Raw genomic sequence first — 22,267 nt, forward strand, 5'->3', positions numbered from 1 at the left:
CAGCTTTTATTCGTAATTGAGTAGAAGAATTATCAGAGCCTACTGATAATTCAAGGAAAAGCGTCGGAAAACAGAATAGAAACATCAGCTAAAAGAGCCACATCAAATCAATCACAAGCAAACCCCGTTTTATTGAGAAATTATACAGTGAAACACTAATACTATATTAATCTCTTATATGAAATTATACAGTAACAAAAAATCTAGAAATAGATAAATATAGCCATTAAAATTTAAAAAGAAACAAACATGCTTTTATAACATCAACGTCATTAAGAAGTGGATCCTTCACGGGCCAAGCTTTCGCCATTCTAATTAGAACGTCAACCTTACCGCGCGGTCCCTCGCACTCACTCGAGTGATGAAGAATAATAGGACAATTGGAGATAAAATATAAAATATTTGTGTGATTTTATAATTTCATTTAAAATTTAAATTTTATTTATTAAATTAAAATTATAATAATTAAATGCCCGAAATTTAAATTTTATTATTTAAACATATAAAAATTTATTTATTTATATATATTTTAAATAAACTCATTTTTTTATATAATTTTAAAAATAATTAATCAGCTTAATTATTAAAGTATAAAATTTTTTTACGATATTTCGTTGCCATACTTTTAAGTTTAGAATATTTGATTAACATAACTATAAGTTTTTTAAAATTAATTTTAGACTTTAGTTATAAATACACTCAATATGAAAAGTTAAAATATTTAATATAAAATTAAAACGTTTGGATAAAACTAAAAAATCGCTGAAACATTTAATATTTTATGTCCAATGGCCAAAATAATACTTATTACAAATTAGCTTTAGGATTTAAATTTCATTAATATAATTTCCCACAATACTAAAAATAATTAAAATGTCAGTCATGAATTTTTCGATTTTAATTTTGAAAAGTTTAGCAATTTTGATTGGTGACGAACTTCAAAATTCAAAATTTTAATTTTTATTTCAATATTATTATTAATATTATGAAAAGTAAGTGATTTTATTTATATAAATTAAAATTAGGTACCTATACTAAATTTAATAAATAAGTTAATAGATATTTTTTTTAATAAATTACCCCTTTGGATAAACATATATTATGAACGTGATAGAGAAGTGGATATTTCACGGGCTTGCCCTTCATCATTGTTAATTTGTATCTTATAGGAATATATAAAAATAATAATCCAGAATAAATACACTGTAGATCATGATTGAAGCAACTTTAATTTAAAGATTTAATTAAAGCAATAAAAAGAAAAGGAGAAAAAAAAAGACTAATAAATTTTAATTTAATATTATTAAAATAATTTTTAATGTGATTTTAAGAATTAGACTGAATCAATTGATTGAACCAGTTTAACAGACAACTAGAGCATTGGAATTCAATCCTTTATTAGAGAATAAACTTTTAGAGCATTTACCACTTCAGCCACCCAATGTCTTTATGTTACATCTCCCTATATATATATATATATATATGAAAATTGAAAAAAAAAATCTATTTTAAATAATTAATGTTACTAATAATTTGTATTATTCATGTGTTAACTTGAATTACTTTTTATTTTAGTTTTCCTTTTTTATTGTTTTATAAAATTTTAATATATTAACATTAATTTGAATAAATTTATTACTATAAAAATTTTATTTTAAGTATTTTTATTGTAAAATATTATCATTTAAAAATTTAAATAAAAATTTTAAATAATTACTTATGTATTAAAATTTAAATAAATTTATTTTAATTATTATTTATAAAATATATTATACTATTAATTATAATAATACATAAATTTTATTATTAATTTTAAACAAATTAATAATTTTGTAATATACTTAATATTATATTGATTAAATCGTTGTTCAATTCTGTTTGAACCTTAAACTCTTAACACTTTATTTTCATTGATTCATTGATCGAGCCAAGTTTAAAATTTTAGTTTTTAATATTATAAAATCTCGAGTTCGAATTCAAATTCAGCTCATTGTAAAAAAAAAAAAAAAAAAAAAAAAAACTAAAGAGAGAATAACAACTAACAAGCAGGTGTTTGTTGAATTGAAAATGAGTATGGGGGCATGGAGTAAGTGTCAATTTCATATTAAAAAGCCTTATGGGCATGGCTCTAATTTCAGTATATTTTCCTCATTCAATCAATTGAAAATTGCCCTTTCTTTGTAATTTTTTTAAGATATATATTAATCACATTGTATCAGCTTTTGTATATTTTATTAAGGATTAATGAAATAGATTATTACTTTGGTTACATAACGGGTGTAAAGATCGGTTTAAAGAAGAGATTTGATTACTTTGTACGCTGTTTACCCTTTTAAAGTGACGATGAAGAGGAATATATATATATATATATATATATATATATATATATATATATATATATATATATATATATATATATATGAAGGAGAGTATTTTTTTTAATCGTTTTTGAAAGATACAAAGAGAGAAGCATAATGATCATGTGGATGACAGGTGGATAGTATGTTGTGCAGTTTATTATAAATAAATAATAATTAATAATACAAAATTAATTATTAATATCTCTTATGCACAATAATATTTCAAATTACATTCACTAGCCAACTTTATGGAACACACCGATTATTATCTCATATTAATTTAAAATAAAAAATTATTTGGATAATTTTTCTCTCCTTAATTAATTTTTGAGATTAAGTTAAATTCGATTAATTTATTTTTTGCATTAACATTAAAATTTATGTTATTTTAATATTTGATCATTTCCGGATATATATATTTATATTTATAAATTTCACACTTTAAATATTTATGTTTATACGTAAGAAAATATGTGAGATAAAAAAAATTATATTAGATATAAAATTTGATTAAATTTTCTTCAATTGAGAAATCTTTTGAAGTGAATCAATTTTCAAATCTTTTACGGATAAATTTCAATAATTATTCCTGAACTTATATAGTTATAATACTATAATCCTTTAACTTTAAAATGTAACATAAAGCCCCTTAAACTTTCAAATTTAATACAGTAAAATTCCTATGACTTTCAATTATTAATTTTTCAGTTAAAAACTGATGTGAATAACTCCCGCATAGCGCTTAGTCAATATTTCTCTCTCATCTCTTATATAAAATGTAAAATTATTTTTTTTACGCATTAAAAATTATTCTGTCTATTGAGAGAAGAAGGATTTAATTTACACATGACTTGAGAGAAAAAAAAAATACTGACTAAATTTCATGCTGAAACTATACAGGTCAACGTCTAACTAAAAAATTGATAATTAGAGATTAAAGAGATTTTACTATATATAATTTGAAAGTTAATGAGATTTTATGTTATATTTTTAAATTATAAACTATAATATTACAACTAGATAAATTCAGATACAATTATCAAAATTTATCCAACCTTCCACCTTTGGGTCTTCGTGTACCACTTTCCATTCCATATATATAGTGGTCCATTTTCAAATCCACGTATGTGCTTACATCATACAAAGTCTAGCATTTATGTAAGCAAGCAGTATCAACGATTAGTTTTAAGGGTTCCAACCAGATTAATTTTTTATGCCCTTATTTAAATTATGTCCACTTATTCAAATTAAGTGGGAGTATTTCTTAGTCATAGATTCCTTTCCCAATGCCAACGCATGAAGATCACACACTCTCTGTCAATTGTTTATGGATTTCACAGGTCACGTTGAATTTAACATTTAGCTCCTACATTAAAGAATTTTATTAACTTACCTTAAAATTAACAAGTAATGATTTTCTTATATGACTAATTGTTTGTTCATTGCATGTGATGACCACTACACTATTCTATTAATGTGACTCTAATCTTACCAACCCAGTAAAATAGTTAATAAAACTCAATTAACATTTTTATTAAATTGAAAGTTCAAATTTTACTAGCTATCTCTCTTGATATTTCATTATAATTTATCGATATGAGAGTGATACTTTCTCACCTTAAATGCGTAGTATTGGGATAATGATGGGCACTAGAGCAGTTGGGTCAACATTAAAAACGAAAGTCAAGAACTGCACAAAGTTAATGCCAAAATATCAAAGTTATTGGGGCTTCCACGATTCCAATGGTGTTAGGTAACAAATTCAGAAATGGTGCCAAAATGTTCAGAAATTGCACATTTTCGATAAGATTTTAGTCCGCCTTATGCATAACTGCCTTCTCCATTGGAAGGCCTAGTAGGTATTTGTTTGAAAATGGTGATCACTGATTGCAGAGACAAACTGTTGGGGTTTTCTTTATTTATTTTGGATATGATTAGGACTTGATTCTCAAATTAGTATACAACAATAATTAAATTTTAATTTCAACCAAAAAGAAACAAACATCTGCAGTGATGGGTTAGTCTCCATGACTATTATGGGTCTTCGTGCCTACCCAACCCAGCAACCCCGGGTTTAATCTCTTTCTCTTGTGTGAGGCTTCGGCCTTGTAAGTTAGGTCTTATTGCACTTGGTCCAAACTAAGCTTAATCCACCCATACATGAATCACATCCAACAAAGCCTCTCTTATGATAGGCGCACACAAGCATGCGAACAACTATCTCTAGCAGTCTATTTTGCTTCGAATATTACCATAATAAAAAATGATAATTCCATTTTTTTTTAATTATAATGCAAATTTTCCATTTCTTTTTTATGCTGAATATTTTCCCATCTACAAATAGCAACTCCTTAAAATTATCTTCTTTTTTCCCATGGAAATTATAAAAGACAAAACCTACTTTCCTTCTACAAAGGCAAACTTCGAACCTCCGCATGGTTTGTCCAGCCATCTTCTCCAGGATATCTGCGGTGTGACTTTTCCCAGAAGCTGCTTAGTTTAAGCTTGTTTCTTTGCAGTTTGTGTTTTTTCCAAAAAAAATAAAAAAGGACAAAACCTGCTTTCATGTATAAGCCTTTTGGAGTCCTTACAGGACAAAAATTCATCACCATGAAATCCTTCAAGAAAAGCTGAGTAAATATATCATTACTCCTATTAGCTTAACGACGGAACTTGAATGCCTGTTCACGTCTACGCCTGAGTAGTCTCCTGCCACAAGCAAAAACACAAAATCACTAGAACAGCAAACAAATGGAGTAATACACTTTTCTTTCAAGCATGAGTCCTTTATAATTCCATCTTCTACAGGCTAATTACAAACCCCAAACCAGTAGCAGATCCGATTTATTACATTTGTATTCATGGATTACATGGAAGTTCCTGAGGCAGAGAACTTAGTAAGCACTGACGAGTGGCAGAATTACTGTTCTTCCATTAGCATCACACACCTCAGGCACAATCAGTAAACGCAGTTAGGGGGACTGGAAATTGTTGTCATTAACCTCAGGGGACGCGCAGACGACGACATCGACATGCAATGACAATTGTCGTTTTCAGGTTAAAACTTGACGTTAGGCAATTGCCTGTCGATTGATGAGATAAAAAGGTTGTACATTTGACAGACAAGTTGTTTGTGTGAGCATAAATTGGCTCACAGGCTGTCTTCCATGTGGTGTCTTGATGTGTGTGGCCCAACTCGTAGGATATGTAGCATTAATGAATGGAGAAAAAAAAAAAATCAACCAATTCTCATTATTAAACGCTTTTGCAAATACATTAAAAATTAAGAAAATTTTAGAAATTCGTTGAATTTTCCCAAAGAAAAAGCCAAAATTTTCTTTTCTATCATAAGAAAGAAAAAATCTGCACCCGTAAAGCACTCCATCTCCTATTATGCAGGATATTTAGCTCATCTAGCAGGAAGTGAGATTGTAACTAAATGACCCACGTAGCCTATACAGGATAATATTGAATTAGGCTCTGATTAAAATTCGAATTCAGATAATTTTAATATTATTAAATTAAAATTTATTATAAATTAAGAACATACAAAAAAAATTAATAAAAGATAATTATGGCTCACATTCTTGCTAGATTAACAAACTATATTAAAGATATTATATCAGGCATCCTATAAATATATCACAATTACTTGAATTACAATGCAAAACATAATCAAGTGTTTCTAGTAGTTAATCACTACTAAAATCTTCTATGCCTTACTTGGAAGAGTAGGGATGCTCTGCTCATTCCTGAAGAAATTCTCTGGATCAACTGCAGTCTTCGCTTTCACCAATCTATCGAAGTTTCCTTTGAAGTACTTGAACCCATAAACACTACCCTCTTCGTAGCTGTTTTTACCAGATTCCATCACACCAATGTCAAGATCCCTGTAGTTCAAGAATGCACTTCTTGGGTTTTTGGACACAAATGGGGTCATATAGCTGTAAAGCTTCCTTATCTGAGTTAAGTATTCGTTCTCTGCTGTGCTTCCTGCTTGTTGCCAATTTACTGAATACTGGATCTTGAACAAATTCCCAGCCCGATGTGGAAATGGAGCATCTGTGGCAGGAATTTCATTCATTCTTCCACCATAAGCATTGAAAACTAACCCAGTTTTTCCCAATTCAATCATTCTCTGAAAAATCCAATTCAACCCATCTTTTGATATTGGTGTCTGCACATAATCTGATTTCCTCTTCAAGAAATTGGCCGAGTTAAGATTTCTATCAAGCAGATCTTTAGGGGATGTTATATTGATGGAATTAGCCCACCAGACAACTGACTGAATCCAACTCGTCTCGTTGCAATTCTCCTTCTTCAACCCCAATTCAGGGAATTCCTTGCCCAATAAAGACACAAGAGCATCAGCGTTTCCTAAATAAAAAGCATAAATCGATACTCTAATGGTCTTCTCCTTTTTCTTTGTCTTGGAGGTTACTGGCTGCAAAAGCATCCTCATGAAGAGATCATTATCTGTTTTCGGAGCAACAAATTGCCATTTATGGGCAACATCAGTAGCATCCTCTTCAATGTATCTTTCAACTTTGAAAACAGTAACAATCTCAGGAACAAGAACAAGCTTGATCTTGTAAGAGATTATTACTCCAAAACTTGCCCCTCCACCCCCTCGAATTGCCCAAAAAAGATCCTCACCCATTGACTTTCTATCCAAAAGCTTTCCATTCACATCAACTATTTGAGCATCAAGCACGTTATCCACCGCCAACCCATATTTCCTCAACATGTTCCCATAACCACCCCCACTAAAATGCCCACCAACAGCAACTGTAGGACAAACCCCAGCAGGGAATCCGTGAGCTTTACTGTTCTGCCAGATTGTATAATAAAGTTCACCAAGAGTAGCGCCAGTCTGAACCCAAGCAGACTCATTTTTAACATCTACTTGAACAGATCGAAGATTAAACATATCAAGAAGGAAAAAGGGATGGTCTGAGATATAAGAAATCCCTTCATAGTCATGGCCGCCACTGCGGATTTTGAGTTGGTAACCAACCTTTTTGGAGCAGATAACAGAGGCTTGGACATGGGAAATCTGTTTAGGGGTTAAAATGATTAGTGGTTTTGGTTTTGCGGTTGTGGAGTTAATCAAGCGGGCGTTTCGAATGTAGGCTTCAAGAACTGAAGTGTAAGATGCGTTTGTCTGGTAATAGACAATCTCTGAGATGTTGTCTTGTGGGTTTGTGTTGTTTTGCAGGCATTGGAGGAAGGATTCATAAACTGAAACATCAGTGGCAGCCCATGTTAAAGATGGGAAAGAAGAAAGGTTTAAGATAAGAACAAGAAGGAAGGCATAAAGATTTGCAGAATTTGCAATTGCTTTAATGAGGTAATACAAGAGAATCATTGTGCTATGCTGGGTGTGGGGTTTTGTTGTTTATATGAGTATGCATGGGCTTCTTGGGAGCACTTATTAACTTGGGATCAAGGAGAAAAATGGAAAAACCGAATTACAAAGTGTTTTTTTTTTTTTTTTCCCCAAAAGATAGAGAAATATTAGATTAATTAGAAAAATAAGGTATACAAGCCCATAGACAAACAAGCTTGCACGGTTTTATAAAGGAAAAGTTTAGCCCTATTAAACTAATCAAGCCCCAACAAGAAACCCAACTCATGAAGCATAAAGAAAAGACTTAGGGTTACAACAGAGACTCCCACAGCTTTCTTGATGCCGCCACATCACCACCATCTTAAACAAATCATCCACGACCAAGGATTGCCAGGAATGAAAGGGAAGGGTTCAAAGGCCAGATAAGGCACAAAAGGAACTTCCCACACTAATCAGATTAAGAGCTCTCTAGTGGTCAAGGAGACCCAAAGGATATAGAAAGTTGTTGCCTTTATCATCGATCGACCAAGCATTCTGAAGAGACAGAGCAATATTGAAGCAATGCTAGGGCCACAAACGACTTATCATGCCTGAAATAGAAGGGCCCAAGTCAAAATACACCTCAAAGAACAAGCAACAAGGTAGATCGAGCAAGAAAAAAACAAAAGTTTTGGAACCACGGAAGCCAAAAATGCAAGGGAGGATGGCAGTGCTCTAGCCAATCTCACTCTTATATAGGCTTTAAGTGACTGGGACACCATAAAAAACAGTGCCATGAACGTCCTTGTCACAACTCAATTTTTAGGCCAGACCGATACTAGGACTTGGATTGGCATAAGGCCTCCGAAGCCTGTCGTAAACCTAACTATTTCTAATACATTCATAAAATCTAATACAATAGTCCAATTCTAAGAAAATAAACGGATACAGTCCGACCATAAATTGGATTATCCAACGGGGAGCATTAACTCATCCAACCTGTAATACATAATATTAAAAATCTGGAGAGCTCAGCTCACTCTTACAATCCTCAAAACAGATAAATCAACATTTAGGAGCTCAATTCCCTCCATCGACGGTAGTAAATGTTACATACATCCATGCAATCTCACATAATTACTTTTACAACTCTAAAAAACTTAAGTTATTACAACTTCATATAGAAAAATACAACTATTGGTACATGCGGAGTTCTAGAGTTAAACAAAAGGCAATAAAAGTAAATTTAAATGTTTTTGGTTAAACCTGCAAGAAAAAATGTAGGTTAATCTCAATAAATCTACCTGTCACCTGAGGAAAAATAGTTGAATAGGGTGAGCATTCTACTCAGAGAGTAAGATATTGATTTTAAATATAATTTCTATAACTATCTAAATCTAATGCATCCCTATGTATGAAATGTAATACATTCACATAGTTTCAAACAATTTAAACAATATTCGCACAAAAGATAATTTAAAACATGCACAGATCCATGTATCGCATCAATACATGTATGGAAGCTGATCCCCTATACAACTTTCTTTATCTAATACCTGCCAGCGAGGTCAACTCAGGCCGGACTTTCACTTAATAATCCAAGTGCGGGGGGTAACGAGATTAACTCAAAGTCGTGCTTACTCCGACTTATCTATATGTAAGGATCGGGTCCTAGCGAGTCAAGCTCCAACTGCGACAACCCGTCCTGCCATATCCACATCTATACCATACCCACACTAACACACACACACACAGAGCTCCAAATTACCTTAAGGCGACATCCACAATCAAGTTCATTAACATATGCAACATATGAACGTGCCTAGCATTTAACTATTTATATACATATTTATAAGCGAATGCATAAGTATGCCTTGCCTATAAATTAATAATATTAAAATTACAAATAAAATCAATATCAACTCACTGATTTTTCAAAAGTCACTAGGGCGCAGCTGAGAAGAGGAAGAATATTGACTCGGATCACCTAAACAATCATATTCATGAATTTATCAATAATGAAACAAACAAAAAACTAAAGAATTAAAGACACCCTAAATTTTTTGCCAGAAACTCAGAAAAGTTTTTTCTGTATGTAGGACCTACCTAATCTATAAAACAACTCAAATAATACTTTATAATCCAAAGGCCTCAGGCTCACAATACAATAATAACATAATACCCCTCCTGGGCCTGTTAAAATAGCCAAACCTTATATATTTACACAATTTAGCTATTAAGTTTAAAACTAGCATTTTACAAAAACTATCCAAATTAACCCTAAAAATTCTTTAATTATGTCCTGCAGTCCTTAACAATGCTATTTTACTATTGCAATAGAAATTATAATTTTTTGACTACCCATGAATATTTTATAGATTTTTATTTTAAACTCAACATTACTTAAAAAGGGACATTTAGAGTTCGGGTTTACCTGCACTAATTTTGACAACTGAAACGCTTCTGGGGCATTTGAAAATGATGGGAAACATTGCAATATTGACCCATTTCTAAAGTGGGTCCGACAGCCCGCATATCTGCTCTGAAATTGTAGTCCCGGTTGCTGATAAAATTTCTTCGAAACGAAAACACCTACTCAAAGTCTACAATACCGGGAGTTAGAATATAATTTTTATTTAATTAAAAAGACTTATTAAAAACCCAAAAAATCATTGATAAATTCATGGGACCCATTAAATTTTCTATGTCAGAAAAATTCTAAATTGGTGTCATTGTAAAGCTCACAACGAGTAGGATACGTTGGTGGTCTCGAAATTTTGGTGGGGTTCACGGTTTGAGGGAAATCTAGCCCAGAAGAAGAAAATGGCTAAAATTTCTTGAGCTCGATTCGCACAAACTGCTCAATGAAAATTTGTAAAATTAGTGTCTGTGAAAAGCTCTCGAGATGTAGAACAAAATAGGGACAAGACCAGGTCTGATTGGTGGCCGGAATCATCGGAAACGGTGAAGGAGAGTGAAAGGTCGCGCGTGAAGAGAGGGAGGTTTTAGGCCATGATTCTGGCTGGAAAAAGGGTCAACAATGGCGAGGGATGGGCGCTAGTGATGCACCGGTAATGGGAGAAGGTGGGGGAGGTGGTAGCCAGCTGTGGGAAAGGGGGAGGAGTGAGAAAAAGAAGAGAGAAGGGGAGGAGGCCAGTCGCGTAGGAGAAGGAAAAAAAAAAAGAAAAGAGCTGGTCTGATTCGATTGGTCTAATTTGGTCTAATTTGATTTGGCTAGTTCGATTCAGAACACTCGAAATTCAATTTTTATTCTGCTCTGAAACCCAAAATGAGGCCAAAAAATTCTGAAAAAAATTATACAAAACTCAGAAAAATTTATAGAGTTCAAAAATATTTTCAACTTATCACGTAGTCTTTAAATTAATTTTTAAAAATTATTAAAATTAATTATTTTAAAAAATAAAAATCTAATTTTAAAAACTCAGAAAATTCAAATTAAATACTATAATATTTAATACATTAAAATATCAAAATTTACACATAAAATAATTATTAAAAAAATTCGGGATGTTACAGTCCTCGAGATAACCCATCCTCTGTAGAGAAGATCAGTACATACAAAAGATGAAACCACACCCATAATATCAAAAGCAAATCCTCTCAGTTAATCCTCAAGATGTGCGAAACAAAAGTTAAACCAGAGCTTATATACAACCCCATCCAAATGTGGTGAGGGAGAGACCCACATTCAGGCGAGAGGAAGGAAAAGCCATCCCCCGCTCGGTAAGTGCAGGGGATGATCGCGTATCTAGCAAAGGAAGAGTCCAGTGTCTCAGAGAGAAAGGGAGAAAACCAAAGAAATTGGTTAATCACTAATTTTGATTGTTTTAAATTTCAGAAATTAGAGAGAATCATTGTTAGAAAAATTTTATATATTATTGTAAGTAGTTAATTATGGTACATCTTATATATATATATATATATATATAACGATTTCATTATAATTATTCATTATACTAAATTCTGCATGAGTTCACTATAATTAATAATTATAATAAAATCATTTTATGTATTCAGTTTCAGCAAATAAAATCTAAATTATTAGATTGTGTTGATTCTCAATGACAAAAGACTTGGCAGGATTTTTTAATTCTAAATTAAATTTAAAAATTATATTGATTTGATTAAAATTATATTGGTTTGATTAAAATTATATTAAATTAAATTTATTTTAATATTTTAATTTTATTCTTATTTTTTATTAAAACTTAAATCCAAATCATATCATATTACATCAAATTGAAATTAAAATCGAATTAAAAATTAATTATATATATATTTTTAATATTTTAAAAATATATTTATATTTTTAATATAATTATATATTTATATAGTTAAAATTATATATAATATTATCTTTTATTCTTTTACTTTTTTTAATAATTTTAATTATAAATATATTAAATCACATTATTATATTATATAACATATTTAATCATTAATTATATATATATATATATATATATTATAATTCTTTTTTGCAATACCTTATAATTAAATATTAAATAATTAATAAATAGTTAAAAACTTAAATGATAGTTAATTATGATTTTTAATGAAAATAACTACATAAAATGGTTTTCAAGAATCAAACTTAAACTATAACTGTATTGAATTAAATTGAAACTAAGGTACTGAGAATCAAATAATAATTAAAATATTAAAAAATCAAATAAAAATCATATAAAATTTCGATTTAATTTTAATTTTAGTCAGACTTCAAATCAAAATTGCATGCCCACAAGATAATGATCTATAGAATTCCTCTAGTTTCAGTTTAATTTTAATTTTGATCAAACTCAATGATTAAATTTTTCTTTCATTTTTTTTAAATTAATTTTAACTCGAAATCTAACTAAGCCAAATCAAAGCTAACTTTTGTCAATACATTTTAATAAATTTCGATTTAGTTCCTGTTTAATTTAAAGTCAATTCAGTCTAAAATCTCGAGCGGTCCTTTTGAACATTCAACCTACTTCTATTGTCAATATTGATCGAGAGCGGTCCATTGATTAATGTTGAGAATTTTACCACAAGTTCATCTGAAAATTATTTGATAAAAAGTTGTTTATTTATTAAATTCCATGAGTTCTTCTACTTTTTTAAAACTTCTACTGTATTAAAAAAAAATTCAAAAATTTGAAGGATTTTTAAATAATATTTATTTATTTATTTTTCTAATTTGCAAACAAAATAAACGATAAAAATGATTAAAATAAAATTAAAATAATAAATTAGGTGACTGACTAGCGTCTGCGGCCCATGTGGAAATTTAAAGTTTGCGTGTCAACTACGTTGAAAATTGTGCAACATTTATGTCCTTTTTTAATATTCTTTTTCTTTTATTATTATTATTATTATTATTATTTTATGTCCAATAATTAAAACCATATCCCCTTTGGCGGATAGAAGAAATTTGAAACAATGAATGCTCTTCATCATTTCTCTCATCTCTTTCCCATGGCAGTTCCATGCTCAAGAAACGCAAGCAATTGCAGGTATGTCTGCAAGTTTTGTCTTTTTTTATTTTTTTCAAGTTCGAAACTTGTGAGTGCTTGATTAATAGTATATCAAAACTTGCTGATATGAGATCGATTATACCATAGTAGATTTATTACATCACCAAGTGTTTTTTCGTTTGCATTATTGTTATTCTTGTCAGATCATTGGAAATATTTAAAAAAAAAACATGTCATATTTTTTTAAAAAAATTTATTACGTATGATATTTTATAAATATTTTTTTTATTAATTATTATTTATTTTTTTTATTTTATCTTTTAATTATTATTATTATTATTTATAATACTATCTTAATATTTATTATTTAAATTATTATGTTTTTTAAAATTTAATTTTTAAAAATTAAAATATTTTATAATTAAATGTACTATTTAAAAATTATTTATATTATTTTATAAATATTAATTATATTTAATTTTTTATTTCTTTTTTGATCATCATTATTATTTATAGTATTATCTTAATATTTATTATTTAAATTATTTTTTTTAAATTTAATTTTAAAAAAATTAAGACATTTTGTAATTAAATATAATATTTAAAAATTACTTATATTATTTTATAAATACTAATTATTATTTAAATTTTTTATTTCTCTTTTAATTATTATTATTATTTATAATACTACTTTAATATTTATGATTTAAATTATTATTTTTTTTAAATTTAATTTTTAAAAAATTAAGACATTTTATAATTAAATGTAATATTTAAAAATTATTTATATTATTTTTTTATAAATTTATTTATACAAAAATATTATTTGCCACATGTTACCCTCCATAATAATAATAATAATAATAATAATAATAATAATAATAATAATAATAATAATAATAAAATATCATTGATGACTATTAGTTTAAAGAAAATTGATCATTAATTTGTTATATTTTAATCAACTATCATATAATTTAATCAACCTTAAATTATTTCATATCTTTAATAAATATTTTTATTGTATTGTTATATTTTTTATTATGAAATTTTTATTAAAAAATTTGAGAGACAAAAAGTGTAATTTATATAAAAAGTTATAAAAATAAAATATAGAGATTTGACTTATTTATAATTAATGTGTATTATTTTTTATATTAATAATTTAATATTCTTTTTATTTCACTTTCCTAATATTAGTTAATACTTATTATTATTATTATTATTATTATTATTATTATTATTATTATCATTATGGTCAATTTATGAAGATTTAATTGAAACAGCTAAGTAAATAGAAAATATTTTACTGTTATAAAAATTGAATTTGAATGTTTGTTATCTTTTTTCAATTAAATAATATTTAATTATAAATTAATTTTTATTTATATAATTTTCATTTGTTTGTATATATATAGTATGTCGTATGAGACATTTAATACAAATTAAACACTTTTTTATCATCAAGTATTTTCATTTCACCTAAATGTTCTTAAATATTTTTTTGATTTGCACTGTCACGACCCAACCTATAGGCCGGACCGGCACTCATTTACCCAATTCTAAGGCCCATTTGGGCCCAATTTCAAGAAAACAAACGGACAGAGTCCGGCCATAAAATGGACTTTCCAACGGGGAGTTTTCGACTCACCCGACCTGTAAACACAATAAACAATCCATTGGGGAGCTCAGCTCACCCTCCACATACTCATCAGTATAAAAATAAATAGGAGCTCAGCTCCCTCATCCAATCCATCAAACATGCATAGAATATTAAGTTTACAGGTCCAAAATAATAATTTAGTTTACAGACCCAAATCAAATAAACATTTCTAACACATGCGGAAATTCTAAGATTTAACAAGTTTATACAAACAGTAATAATTGACCTGCGAGGGAGAAAGCAGGTTAACCTCAAAAAATATCCTCCTGTTTGAACAGGAGTGAGCGTTCGACTCAGAGAGTAAAATATCAATTTTAACCATAATCTCTATAACTATCTAAAACTCATGCAACCTGTGGAATGAAATGCAACATCAGCAATAAATTCACATCATAGCATCAAAAAGGTAATTTGGAGCACTCACGCACCCTGTAGCATCAATCATAACATATGGGAGCTGATCCCTATACGACTCTCTTAAATCCAACTTTGGTGCCGTGAAGAACTCAAGCCGGACTTTCGCTTAATAAACCAAATCGAGGGTCCCAGCGAAGAACTCAAGCCGTGACTACCCCTCGAAGGATCGGGTTCCCAGCGAAGAACTCAAGCCGTGACTACCCGTCCTATCCATAGTCCACACCACATCACACGCACGCCAACGCACGCACACTGCTCCAAATTACCACAACAACATCATAGCACTTTAACAGTTATCAATGCATCATAAATCGTGCCTAGAGTTTAACTACATAAATATATGCATATAAGTGATGCATGGGCATGCTGAACATATAATAATATCGAAATTACAATTAAAATTAATATTTTACTCACAGACTTGACGACAATCACTGTGGCGGCTGGGCGGAGGAAGAAGGCTGTCCCGGCTCACCTGACAATTTTATTACAATCATTTAATAAACTTGACTCAATACAAACAAAGAAAAAGACCAAATACGTCCTAAGTCGTGCCGAAAATCCGGCAGAGTCTCCCCTATACCTAGGACCTACCCAACTTGCAAAAGGGCTCAAAATACACTTCTATACTCACAATCCATATATCTACAACTCAATCACATCACACAGCCCTTCCTGGGCCCATCAAATCAATCATCCATCACAATATGTAAAATTTCAATTTAGTCCCTATAATTGACCATTTTTGCAAAAACTGCCCAAATCAGCTCTAAAAATTCTAGAACTTTGCCCCGTGGTCCTTAGCAATATTACTAAGCTATTGCAAAAAGAATCGTAATTTTCTAAGCTACCACGAATATCTTACGGATTTTTAATCCTATTTAAGCACTAGAAAATTACGTAAAAACAAGGTTCGGGTTTACCTTTGCCGATTCCGACTTCGGGAACGCGCCGACGCGTCGACAATGGGGGCTAGCCAAAACCTCGGTCCAATTCGAGACTTTTCCAGAATGTGTCCGTTCGCCCAAATTTGTAAACCCGGTCAACTGTCGAATTTCCGCGAATCGAGGATACCTACACGAAGCCCATAACACGGGGGTTAGTACATAAATTTTTCAGAATTTTCTAAGCTCATTAAATGCTCGAAAAAACACTGCGAAGTTCCGTGGGACCCACCGAAAAACGATGTCGGAAAAATTCGAAATTTATGTCATTGCGAAGCTCTCGACGAATGGAGCGTGCTGGTGGCCTCGGTTTTCTCGTGGGATTCACGGTTTTCGAGAAACCTAGCCCAAAAGTCAAAATGGGCTAAAATCTTCCCGAGCAAAAATCGGACAATCCGCTCGATGGATTTCGGCGTTCTTGGTGTCTATGGAAAGCTCTCGCCGAGTAGATGATTTTAGACACAAGACCCGGTCCAATTGGTGGCGGATCGGATTTGGCCGGAAGTCGAAGCCGCGCAGGGGCGTTCGCGCTGCTTTTTCGATTTAGGCGGCCGGCACTACCGGGAGGGTCAAGGGCGCGCAGCAGGCGGTGGTCGGTCGGGCCGGGGTGGGGAGGAGAGAGAAAAGAGAGAGAGAAGGGAGAGGGACGACGCGCGCGGGGAAGAAAAAGGGAAGAAGGAAAAAGGCCGGTCCGATTCGACCGGTCCGATCCGGTCCGGTTCGATTAGGCCGGTTCGATTCAGAATACAAAATTTTGAATTTTTACTCTGCCTCGGGACCGAAAACGAGGTCCAAAAATTCCAAAAAAATTTCAGAAAACTCAGAAAAATACGTAGACTCCAAATATATTTTTAGTTTTGCCACGTGGTTTTTAAATTAATTTTTAAAAATCATCAAAGTTTATATTTTCGGAAAATCGAACCCGATTTTTAAAATCCGAAAAATCTCAAAAAAACTTCCAAAAATTTAATAAAATTAAAATATTAAAAATGCTCATAAAATTAAAAATTTTGGGGTGTTACATTCTTCCCCCTTACAGAAAATTCGGCCTCGAATTTTACACAAGGCAGAATAAAGCACATGATTATACATTGAACAAATAAGGGTACTTGCTACGCATGTCCCGTTCTGACTCTCAGGTGCACTCTTCCACCGACTGACTCCTCCACAAAACCTTAACCATAGGGATCTGTTTGGATCTTAGCTGTCTCACTTGGTAGTCCACTATGGCTACAGGTTGCTCCTCAAATGTCAAGTTCTCTTTTAGCTCTATCACATCCGGCTGCAGTACATGAGAAGGATCGGGAATGTATTTCCTGAGCATGGAGATGTGAAACACGGGATGAACGTGAGAAAGGTTGGGTGGTAGCTCCAACCGGTAGGCAACTGCTCCAACTCTATCCGTAACCTCAAAAGGTCCAATATACCGAGGTGCCAACTTGCCCTTCTTTCCAAATCTCATGACTCCCTTCATTGGAGAAACCTTCAGGAATACATAGTCGCCCATCGCAAACTCCACATCCCTCCATCCGGGTCCGCATAACTCTTACATCTCTTGAAAAGTGTCCTCGATCGTTCCTCGATTAAAGGAACTACCTCAAGTGTCTTGCACTAGGTCTACATCATGCACCTTCGCTTCCCCATTTCTGTCCAACACAGAGGAGACCTACACTTTCTTCCATATAATGCCTCATAGGGTGCCATCCTATCTTTGGAGTGGTAATGCTTGTTGTAGGCAAACTCCACCAAAGCTAGCCGCTCATCCCATTGACCTCCAAAATCCAAGACACTCATGCGAAGCATGTCTTCGATGTTTGGATTGTCCTTTCAATTTGATGCATGCGAGGGTGGAAAGTCGTACTGAAGTTCAACTGTGTGCCAAGTGCCTCCTGCAACTTTCTCCAAAATCGAGAAGTGAACTGGGGCCCTCTGTCAGATATTATGGAAGCCGGAACTCTATGCAATCTGACTATTTCTCGAATGTAGAGCCGAGCATACCTTGTGCACAGTATGTAGTCTTCTGAGCAAGAAGTGAGCTGATTTGGTCAAGCGGTCTACAATTACCCATATCGAATCATATCCTCGCGTGATGCGAGGCAACCGATCCACAAAATCCATAGTGATCATTTCCCACTTCCATTCTGGGATAGGGAGCTCTTGCAGCTTCCCTGACGGTCTCTGGTGTTCAAACTTCACCTTCTGACAAGTCAAGCACTTGGACACAAAGTCTGCTATGTCTCTCTTCATACCATTCCACCAGTAGCTATCTTTCACATCATGGTACATCTTGGTGGAACACAGGTGGACATCTGCATGCTGTGTAGTGTGCCTCTCGCATGATTTCATTCCTGAGGTTGTCCACATCGGGCACACATATCCTAGAACCTTGCACTAGGGCGCCATCATTGGCAAATCCAAACTCACCACCTTCACCTTGCTGTACTCTTTCTATGATCTTCATCAATTGTTGGTCTCTGTGTTGGGAAACTCTAACTCTGTCCCTCAAGTCTGGCCTCATTGAAAAATGAGCCAACAATACCCCCTCTCCTGATAGATCTAGGATTAAACCTTGATCCATCAACTCATGTACCTCTTGAATCAATGGTCTCTTCTCTACTGAAATGTGCGCCAAACTGCCAGAAGATTTTCTGCTCAAGGCATCTGCCACAACATTGGCCTTTCCAGGGTGGTACTGGATGGTGCAATCATAGTCTTTCAGAAGCTCCATCCATCTCCTCTGTCTCAAGTTTAAATCCCTCTGTTGGAAGATGTACTTCAAACTCTTATGGTCGGTGTATATCTCGCACACTTCACCATACAGGTAGTGTCTCCAGAATTTTAGTGCAAAGACTACAGCCGCCATTTCCAAATCATGGGTGGGGTAGTTCTGCTCATGCCTCTTCAGCTGCCTTGAAGCATAAGCCACTACCTTTCCATTCTGCATCAAGACACACCCTAGGCCAACTCTGGAGGCGTCACAATACACGGTGTATCCTTCACCACTCACGGTAGTGTCAACACAGGCGGTGGTTAGACACTCCTTAAGCTTCTGAAAACTCACCTCACAGTCATCTGTCCAAATGAATGGAACATTCTTCCTGGTCAACTTAGTTAGGGGAGCCGCTATCCTGGAGAAATCTTGTACAAAACGCTTGTAGTAGCCAGCTAAACCCAGAAAACTTCGCACCTCAGTGACTGTTGTAGGCCTAAGCCAATCAGTTACAGCTTCAATTTTCTTGGGATCCACTTGAATGCCGTCACTAGAAACCACGTGTCCCAAGAATGAGATGCTTTCTAGCCAAAATTCACATTTTGAAAATTTGGCATATAGCTGGTGCTCCCTCAAAGTCTGCAATACCATCCTCAAGTGCCACACGTGTTCTTCCTCGGTCCGAGAGTATACCAGAATGTCATCTATGAATACGATGACAAAACGGTTCAAAAATGGCTTGAACACCCTGTTCATCAAGTCCATGAAGGCTGCTGGTGCATTAGTGAGTCCAAAAGACATCACCAAGAACTCATAATGACCATATCTTGTTCTGAATGCCGTTTTGGACACGTCCTCATTCCTGATTCTCAACTGATGGTAGCCTGATCGCAGGTCTATCTTGAAAAAGAATCTAGCTCCTTGGAGCTGATCAAACAAATCTTCGATCCGAGGAAGTGGATACTTGTTCTTCACGGTGACCTTGTTCATTTATGCGTAGTCGATACACAACCTCAATGACCCATCCTTCTTTCTAACAAATATAACAGTAGCGCCCCAAGGTTAAGTGCTCAGACGTATAAAACCCATGTCCAAAAGCTCCTGTAGTTGCTCCTTTCTCTTTCAATCACTGGTGCCATCTCGTAAGGTGGCATCGATATGGGGTTTGTACGGCACAATATCAATGCAAAACTCTATTTCCCTTCCCGGTGGCAACCCCGAAGCTCCTCGTGAAGACATCCATGAATTCTCGACAACAGAACATTTTCCATGCCGACACCTTCTACAGATGTATCTCTCACCAATGCCAAATACCCTTGGCATCCACGCCTCAACATTTTTCGAGCAATAGTTGCTGACACCAAATTATATGGAGCCACGCTCCTGTCACCATCAAAGCTAAACTCTTCCACACCAGGTATGTGGAAATAAACCTTTTGTTCTGCGGTCTAAAGTGGCATAGTGAGTTGTGACAATCCATCCCAGGATTACATCAAAATCCATTACGTAAAGGAACCAAGTCTCACGGGAGGATCTTTCCATCCACTACCACCGGCTACCGGAAAAACCATATCTACATTTATGTTGTCACTAAGTGGGGTAGCATCTTGACAAAGGGCACTCTAAAGTTGTAGGGTTTCTACCCAACCTCATGGCAAACACGGGAGACAAATGAGTGCGTAGCACCGGATCTATCAAAACACGAGCCTCATAAGAATGGACTGAAGAATACCGCCACAACTGCATTGGAAGCCTGAGCATCCTGGTGGGTCAGGGTGAAAACACGAGCTTGACCCCTACCCTGAGTGACAGAACCGTGATACTGACTTCTACCTCCTGATCTGCCTCCAAATCCACGTCCCCCTTGTCCTCGGCATACATCGAATCGATCACTGCCATGTTGGAAGTACCGGATACAATGGCGAGGAACATTTGCAATGAACCTCGTGACCCCATCTATGGCTCATCAAAACGGGCATTCTCTAGCAAAGTGACCGGGTTGGCCACACACAAGCATACTCGATCCCATCAAACAAGGTCTGAATGTCCTCTTCCACACTGTGCACAAGGTGCCAAGGAGGATCTGAACTGCACCAATCGCCAGTATCTGAATCGTGACCACCGCTTTGGATCCGTACCAGTGCGAATCCTCGAGGTTTGTGTCTAAAACCACTCTTCTTGTTCCTACTTCTTCCTCTGTAATTATTCTGGCCACCACTGTCTGGAGTACCCATGGAAGGGACACCTGAGGAACCCTCTGCTCTGTTTTTCTTGGCTCTCCCGCTGTCATCCGCAGCATAGCTGATCTCTATCTGTCTAGGTCGATCAACTACCACGTCAAAAGACTGATCAGACATCATGGCTAGGTTTGCATACCTCCTGTCAAGCCCCCTTAGGAATCTATTCACCTTCATAGTTTCTGTAGCTACTGCTGCAGGGGCATATCTGCTCAATTCCGTAAGTGCAGAGCATATTCGTCTACAGACCTGCCATTCTGTCTTAAGGTCTCAAAGGCCCACTGCTTCTGATCTCTGAAGCTTTCTGGCACAAACCGATTGATAAAAAGTTCCACAAACTGAGCCCATGTCAAACCCTCCATCTTGGGTAACACGTAGTCATTCATCCATTGTCTAGGCATAGGCCCCATGACATGCTGCATACACTCTATCAATCTTCTATCAGTCAACTGTAATTCTGTTCCTGCCTGTCTGCAGGAATCCAAAAACCGATATGCATCGTCTGACACATCATAGGTACCAGGCACCAACTTCTTGAAATTTATGATCTGTTTGTAAGATTCCTCTCTTGGTGCGGTGGATCTGCCGCTGTGGAGGGTGGACCATATCGCGCCATCATGTCGATGGTTCTCTGCAGACCGGCTAGAGTAGGCGCCATGGGGTCCATGGGACCTGTGCCATAAAGGATCGATCTCAGATCGGGTGGTGCTCTTCTACTTGAGCGACTCTAGGCCTCCTACCCCGCCTCCTGGCGGCGCCTCATCTGTGCCGACACCTCGTCGGGCACATCTGCTCAGTGCGATGGCGGCTCTCCTGCTTCTACGCATTTTCTTGAAATTCAGCAGCACTAGCCCACAAAAATTCAAAACTGCTCATTACACAGCTCTATAGACTCATATTTACACATAACATATGGAGCAGAAACTAGAAGCAAAGATGACAATGCAAGACGAATGTGGACCCTATATTTCCGCATGTGACTCCTAGTAGACTCTTCCCAACACTTTAGACAACATTCCCTAAGAATCTGGAGCCTAAGCTCTGATACCACATTTGTCACGACCCAACCTATGGGCCGGACCAGCACTAGGACCTGGGCCAGCTTAAAGCCCCCGAGGCCCGTAGTA

At 34.2% G+C, this 22,267-nt stretch overlaps 1 protein-coding gene across 1 annotated transcript; it reads right to left on the reverse strand.

The window, feature by feature from the left end:
• Positions 1–4,708: 4,708 nt before the first annotated feature.
• LOC110634590 (berberine bridge enzyme-like 21) lies at positions 4,709–7,817 on the reverse strand. The gene is made up of 2 exons (XM_021783658.2): positions 6,084–7,817; positions 4,709–5,069 (listed from the first exon to the last, which is right to left on the reverse strand). Exons 1-2 carry the CDS (start codon positions 7,726–7,728, stop codon positions 4,981–4,983), a joined length of 1,734 nt encoding a protein of 577 aa, XP_021639350.2. The 5' UTR covers positions 7,729–7,817; the 3' UTR covers positions 4,709–4,980.
• Between the last annotated feature and the right edge of the window lie 14,450 nt (positions 7,818–22,267).

This window comes from Hevea brasiliensis, chromosome 17, assembly GCF_030052815.1.
Source record: "Hevea brasiliensis isolate MT/VB/25A 57/8 chromosome 17, ASM3005281v1, whole genome shotgun sequence".
Classification (NCBI taxonomy): Eukaryota; Viridiplantae; Streptophyta; class Magnoliopsida; order Malpighiales; family Euphorbiaceae; genus Hevea; species Hevea brasiliensis.